We start from the raw sequence: 7,131 nt of genomic DNA, 5'->3' as shown, positions 1-7,131 counted from the left end.
GGAAGGTGTGAAGTACCTGCTTATCAGATTGTCTCTAAATGAAACTTTCACTCCTCTCTTGGTCACGTGGTCTACCTGGTGTTCCTAATCCTGCTGGATTTCTCTGTGCCCCGACTTCCACCCTGTCTGGTGCTCAGCCTCCCCCCTTCCAAGGCATCACAGTGCCTGGTGAATCCCCTTGCTGCCTCTGCGCATGCAGTCACCTGGTTTGGTCTGTACCATCCTGGTCTTCCTTTCTCATGTTCCCTAAGCTCCAAATCCAGCCTTCGTAAAACTCTCCTGGCTCCAGACAGTCCAGTCTTCTTGCCCTCACTGTACTGGGCCATGATCCCGGGCTGTGACTCTGTCTCTAGAACCAGAAGGTGAGCTCATTGACTTCAGGATTGGGTCTGATGCACCAGCAGCCCCCAGCAGGGTTCAGAAAATGCTTTTTTTTTCTTTTTTTTTTTTTTCAGGAGCCGAAGGGCAGTGGGTACAAGGTGAAGCTGCCCCCTTCACTCAGATCTTAGCATCATGCTTGGCAGCTTGTAGATGCTGTTCTTGTTGGTTTTGTTTAGTATGGTTTTTGTTGTTTAGTCACTAAGTTGTGTCTGATTCTTTTGTGACATCATGGGCTGTCCATGGGTCTCTCTAGGCAAGAATACTGGAGCGGGTTGCCATTTCTTTCTCTAGGAGATCTTCCTGACCCAGGGATAGAATCTGGGTCTCCTGCATTGCAGGCAGATTCTTTACCACTGAGCCACCTGGGAAGCCCTTCAATAAGTAATAGCTATAGTGGTTTCAGCCATTATTGGGCCAATACAACAATGTCTGCTCTAGCTAAACTCAAAGTGGAGAGGAGTGTCATCTTTTTGGTTAGAACTCGTGACTCCCCTCTCAGGTGGGGGACAAGCTCTACTCTGACACTATGGCTTGGGGAGGTGGTGTTGTCTGTGTGCTTGGGAACTGAAAACTAATCCAGAAGCTTGGAGGGATATTCAGTGATATGAAAACTGTCCCAGAGAGCCTGTTATTAATAAATGGCTAATATTTACCTCTTCCAGGCACCCTTTGGCATTATTCAATCAGACCCCACCTCACAAGCACTGCTGTTAACCCATTCTGCAGACCAGGTGATGAGGGGTCAGCAAGGGGAGTGGCCACCAGTGAGAGACACTTGGGTTCCAGAGCTGGGCTGGGCACAGCACCATGCCCTGCTCTCACCAGCCGAGAGTAATGAGCTCTCTTGGTGTCTCCCCAGTTCTTCATAATCTGAAGCTTATCTTCACTGCTGTTAACCCATTCTGCAGACCAGGTGATGAGGGGTCAGCAAGGGAAGTGGCCACCAGTGAGAGGCACTTGGGTTCCAGAGCTGGGCTGAGCACAGCACCATGCCCTGCTCTCACCAGCTGAGAGTAATGAGCTCTCTTGGTGTCTCCCCAGTTCTTCATAATCTGAAGCTTATCTTCACTAGATAAGGGGAACAGGTAAGGCAGAGGTGTGTTCTGGCTTGATCATAGGGCTCTATGGCCCAGAAGATTACAAAACCCTGGAATGAGGCCAAAGTGTTCATCCCTGGAGATTGACTCAGTTTTGGCAGATTTAAAAAAAAAAAAAAAAAACTTTGACCAGACATGAAAAGTGTTAGTCGCTCAGTTGTGTCTGACTCTTTGTGACCCCATGGGCTATAGCTCGCCAGGCTCCTCTGTCCATGGAATTTTCCAGGCAAGAATACTGGAGCGGGTTGCCATTCCCTTCTCCAGGGGATTGAACCTGGGTTTACCCACACTGTGGGCAGATTCTTTACCATCTGCGCCACCAGGGAAGTAATCACATTTGTAGTGGGCACTGCCTCACCCACACCCTCTGGCATCTTGTCCCTGCTTCCATGTGAGTGGCTGCTAAGGGCTTGCACCTGGGAACGTCTTCAGGGGGCCACCCTGGGACCTGGGGGACCCCTCTCTGCCCCACTCTTAGGCAGGAAGAACCGGGAGCATCTGAGAGCCTGCTTCTCCTGGGGGTTGGGCGGGGGGGGGGGGGGTGGATCTGCATCTCAGAGCTTGCCACAGATCCCCTGGAGATCATCAGCCTGAGGCTGGGGCTTTGCCTAAAACAGTCCCCCTTGCACAACTTTTCCCTCTGCCCTTTTCCTGACTCCCTTCATTGTCTCCCTTGGGAGCACAACCTGGATACGTGCCTTCACACAAGCACATGCCTCTGGGAAGAGCCCCACCTGAGACAGTTTCTTGCAGCCCTTATCCGAGCTTTCATCATGTCCTGGCAGATGATATCCCAAGAGGAAATATACAATGTTTTGCAAACTCTTTACCCCATGAGGCCCAATGTACTCCCTGCCTGTGCAAGTGCTTTCACTGAGCGCCCTGAAAGCTGCCTGAACTAAAACAGAGAGGTCGATGGAATTGCTTAAGGCCACACAGCAGCCCTGCAGAATTTGCTTCCTGCCCTCGAAAGGCATCCAGGGTTTGGGGCTGAGGGCGGCAGAAGGGACAGGGGAAAGCAACGCAGCTCAAGAAAGCGGAAGAGCCTGGCTCCAAAGAATTGTAAAATTTATTGTATAAGTATTGCAGCTTTTCAGAATGTCATCATTGCCACTAATGATTACTGATACACAACAAGCGATTTCATCAGGCCTGTGGATTGGCATCCAAATACAGAGTCTTACGCAGCAGCAACGTGGGCACTGCACCCAGCGTGCCACGGAGTTTACACACATGTAACTTGAACAGAACTTGGGAAACGGGGCTGCAAAAGAGAGCGGTTCCAACACCAAGGGAGCAACGTAAAAGCGTCGCCATCAGCACAACCACCGTGGAATCAGGCAGGCAAATGAGAGCGCAGCGGGTCCTTCTGAGCTCTATAGTACAGCAAAACTTGAAGCGCAGTTTCCGGAAAACCAAACTGAACATTTTTCTCTCCTTTATCACCAGGATGTTTTATGGATCTGGAAGCTTGGTGTTGCATGTAGAAAAAAAAAATTCTCTGAAATGTACAATTCACAGAGCAGACAGACAAGGAGGGGAATGGGTTCGGTCCTTGGCCTGCCCCGGTGTTCGCTAGACGTGGAGGGGAGTCGCTTTCAGCTCCTGGCAAAAACGTGAGGGAGCGAACGGCTCTGAGTGCACTCTGATAAGGCCGTCTGTGTAGACCTGGGCTTTGCGGGGGAAACTTTTCCTCCACAGGAAATATGATGATGGAAAAACAGGGAAATAACATGAGTAGAAAAAGCTGAGCTCTGCCACCTTCTCTGAGCCCAGCCTGGTCCCCCTCCAACCAGCCACTGCTGAGGACCCCTCCCCTTCAACCTTCTCCTGGAAAAGGGGGCCCTCCTAAGGGATGCTCAAAGGCTTTTCAAGAGTAAGAGCATGACAGCCAACACCGAGAGGAAGGCTGTATCCTTAGGGCTCTGGGTTCGGCAGGGAAACCAAGAGCTCTGCAGAAACACACCCATAGTCTTCTTGGGAGGTGCCCTGGCCCTGACAAGTTGCTCTACCATGAACTTCTGCAACTGTCGTCTGCTGGGCCTGGAGCCCAGGCATGATACTCTGGCACCGAGGACTGGACTACAATACTGGGGCACAAGGAGAGGGATGCTCTGCCCTCAAGCCAGCTGAGGTCAGTAACCCCCGCCCCGGCTTCCTTTTCTAATTTGTTGCCCATCTGGCAAATGCAGACCACACATTCCCCCTCACAACCCCAGCAACAAGATGCAAGTTTTGGCTCAAGAGGAAGGACCCCAGGGGGACCTCAGGGACCCCTCGGTCTGGCCTTCATCTAACTCTAGAAACAAGGTCCGCATCTAGGCTTTTGACCCGGATAGGAGTTAAGTACTGACAGGAGGCTGGAGGGGTGGCCTGACCAAGGGAGGCACAGCCAGGGAGGAAGGAGGATGGGTGGGGCACGGCACGAGGGTGATGGGGGCGTTTTTAAAGCAGTCACCTCTGTCACCCACGAGTGAGAAAGGCAGGCCCGGGTGAGTAAGGGCGCTGTCCAGGAACGCTGCTGCCTGGGGACAGAAGGGGTCAACCGCTTCCTCAGTAAGGCACTAGGGAGACGCTTCACAGAAAGGAAAGATACGTTTTTTTAAAAAAACTTTAAAAATGTGTCCCTGTACCTTTCAGGACAAACTCTAGGGATGTCTCTGCATGAATGACCTTTACAAAGAATCTTCAAGAGAGAGGCAGAGGTTAGGCTGAAGACCCCACAGAGAGGCAGGTTTTATTGTCAAGGGACCAGAACTTTCTGCCAGGCTGGTAAGCGGGCACTCAGACACCTCGGTCACCTATTGGTCACCATATTCTTAAAAGGTATATAATAGAAATAGTTCAAATGGTCAGAACTTCAAAACTCTTCTCAAGTTTTTCAAGCAATAAAAAAGGTTGTTTAAAACATAGTTATTGCCTCTTTTCCTTTTCCTTTCTGTTAACCGGCTAGTCGGGATTCTGTCGAAAATGAAGAGACACTTCTGCGGGATGGGTAGGGCGGTGGAGGGGGGGGGGGGGTGCTACTCTCTTGCCAGGGGTGTCACCCCATGGAATATGAGCCCGTCCTTGGTGGCAGGAAGGACTCTCATTTGCTCAACTCTCTCCCGGTCATCTCCATCTACACACACACATGCCACCAGCGAGGGGTCCCACCAATATCTAAGCAGTAAAATCCTGGTAAACAAGAGTTGTGTCTGACAAAGACGCTTGTGAAAACAGACACACAAAGACACTAAAAATGATGGTTTCCACGGGGAAGGGAATGAAAATGCGAAAAGAGAGAAGGGGAAGAATTCTGCTTCTACGTCCTAAAGCTTGAGTTTGTGTTGGTTTGACGGTTTTTCTCATTTTCACCCTTTCGCAGTGTCCTGGGAGAAACCTGGGCATACCGCTCTTTCCTCTCTGGTCTTCTGGCTATGGGCCTGTTACGTGAGAACCGATATAAAGACAGGGGTGAGGTCACGCAGCTAGTCCTTTGGGCCTTTCCTACACGCCAGCAGGCTGCACCCACCTCAGCTGGCGCAGTGTGGAGCCGGCTGAACTGCCGAAGCACCCTGCACATCTGAACCACCTAACTGCCTCTGACGGGGCCCTGGCGATGCAGGCAGGGAGCACCTTGGCGAGCCCCTTCCTATGGGGACCTTCATGGTTCAAAAAAGAAGAGAAAAAAAAAAACAACTAAGATTCCTTCAGTAACAGTTAATCTTCATTTCGGGAAGAGCAAAGCCCACCTTCCTGGAACTTGGGGCCTGGAGTTAACTTTTCCTATTTCATTTGCGATCCAAAGGCTGTCCTGGCCCAGAGGAGGGCTAAACACGTCTCCTTCAGGAGGGAATGTAGATCGAGGTAATAACCTATCACTAGATGAAAGCTTCTACTCTGCAGGAGGTCAGCCCTGGGGAGCCTCTCTCCAGCCCCAGCGTGGAACCCACGCTCTGCCTGAAGTTGACCGGGAAATTCCGACATTTCTCCCTTAAAAGTCTTGACACACGTGGATAGAAGTTTCCATCAAACAAGCACTGACATATTTATATTAAAAAATAGTGCAAAAGCTCAACATTTATATAAATAACTCTAAACCCCTGCTTTGTAGTTTTTTTCTTTACAAGGTAATACACACTTTCTCAGCTGGCACTCAAAAATTGCCATTTTTTTTTCTCTTCTAGTTCAGAAAACAACTTTTTTTGTAATAGGCCTCTTCTAATACAAAAATACTCCTGCCCTCGCACATACAGTTTCTCTTATTTTATATATATTTATATATATAATATTGCAGATCTTTAAACAAAGGTTTTGTGCAAATATGTCTTTAAAGTTAAGTGAAATCATCATAAACAAACAAAAGAAAGTAAGCATTCACGCACGCAGCTCAACTAGAAACAGAAAAGACTAGTGTAGAATATTTTTTTTCTCTTTTGCCTTCAAGACACAGCTCAACAAAGAAACGTGGGATTTTTTTTTTTTTTTGCTTTTTTTTTTTTTGCAAGCTTTCTTAGCTTGTGCATTCAGACCAGACAGAACACGTAAATATTTATACACAGAGAGGTGGGGGAGGGGGGGAGGAGGATGGTTACGCGTCGCATTTTCTGTGTGTCGCCCCGGCCTCCTCTCTTTTCTTTTAAGAAGTGCGGAGTGATTTGCGGTTTTACCTACTGCGGCCCCGGCCCGCCCTCGGGACTCCTAGAGGGGGTGTCCCTTCTGTTTATCCTTCTCTTTGCTCCAGGCCGCTGTGCTCTCCAGGGGGGCGATGTGTGCGGGGTGCAGCCGGGTGCCCTCCAGCAAGGAGGCCGGCCCACTGCTCTGCTGGTGCTGGAAAGTGGAGGTGCCGGGGTAGTGACCGATGACCTCGCTGTAGGTGGGGGGCGGCCCCTCCATGCGCCCGCCGCCCCCGTAGCACGTGGCGCTGATGCCCGAGTTACTGCTGGGGGGGCAGGGGCCGCCCAGCATGGCACTTTCCATCAGGTCGCTGTCGAAGATGGTTCTGTTCGGGGGTGCACGCACCGACTCCCGGTTCAGCTCCAGCTGCTGCTCGGGGTCCCGCAGCTGGAGCGTGCAGGGGCCCTGGTAGGGCGGGGGCTCCTCCCCGTCCGACAGCGAGATGGTGGGTGGTAGATCGATCTCGTGCTGCAGGTACGGGTAGGTGGGCTGGAAGCGGTGGAAGCGGTCCCGCTGGGCGAAGGCGGGCACAGCCAGGCGGTCGGTGGCCCGGGGTGGGGCATACACCTGCGGCTGGAGGGCAAGAGCCAAGTTAGGGTCAGGGCCCAGCGGGGGGGGTGGGGGTGGGGGTGTTGGGGGGGGCTGCTGCTTATGACTCTGCTCTCTGGGGAGTGAGGGTGGGCGTAGGGAGCAGAGCCCGGAGTCCAGCGCCCGATGCCTGGAGAGCCCTGGAGTGTCACACAGTGGCGTCACACGGTGGAAAGAGGGGCAGTCCGAGTCCTTCGGTGTCGCAGAGATTAAGGGCTGCTTGCTGGGGGTGGGGAGCGCACAATGTCCCGGCGGGGACCATCCCGGCTGCCCAGAGGGTTCTTCAGAGAAGAGTAGGAGTGGGCCTCGAGCAGCCACTCTACTAACAGGGGAGGTGCCTCCGGCCTGGGGAAGGGAAGCTACTGGGCAGAGGGGCGTCCACGACAGCGGCCTCGGGAGCAGGGGA

The 7,131-nt window shown here is 52.0% G+C and overlaps 1 protein-coding gene across 1 annotated transcript in view; it reads right to left on the bottom strand.

Annotated features, from left to right (window-relative positions):
• Positions 1–5,939: 5,939 nt before the first annotated feature.
• The window catches only part of PMEPA1 (prostate transmembrane protein, androgen induced 1), a 53,689-nt gene continuing 52,497 nt past the window's right edge, over positions 5,940–7,131 (bottom strand). Inside the window, exon 4 of the mRNA XM_052651014.1 lies at positions 5,940–6,710. Coding sequence (XP_052506974.1) covers positions 6,162–6,710 — 549 coding nt within the window. The 3' untranslated portion in view covers positions 5,940–6,161. The remainder of the gene's footprint in view (positions 6,711–7,131) is intronic.

This window comes from Budorcas taxicolor, chromosome 13 (genome assembly GCF_023091745.1).
Source record: "Budorcas taxicolor isolate Tak-1 chromosome 13, Takin1.1, whole genome shotgun sequence".
NCBI classification, from domain to species: Eukaryota; Metazoa; Chordata; class Mammalia; order Artiodactyla; family Bovidae; genus Budorcas; species Budorcas taxicolor.
Note: the sequence above shows the minus strand (reverse complement) of the source record. Positions and strands in the feature narration are given on the sequence as shown.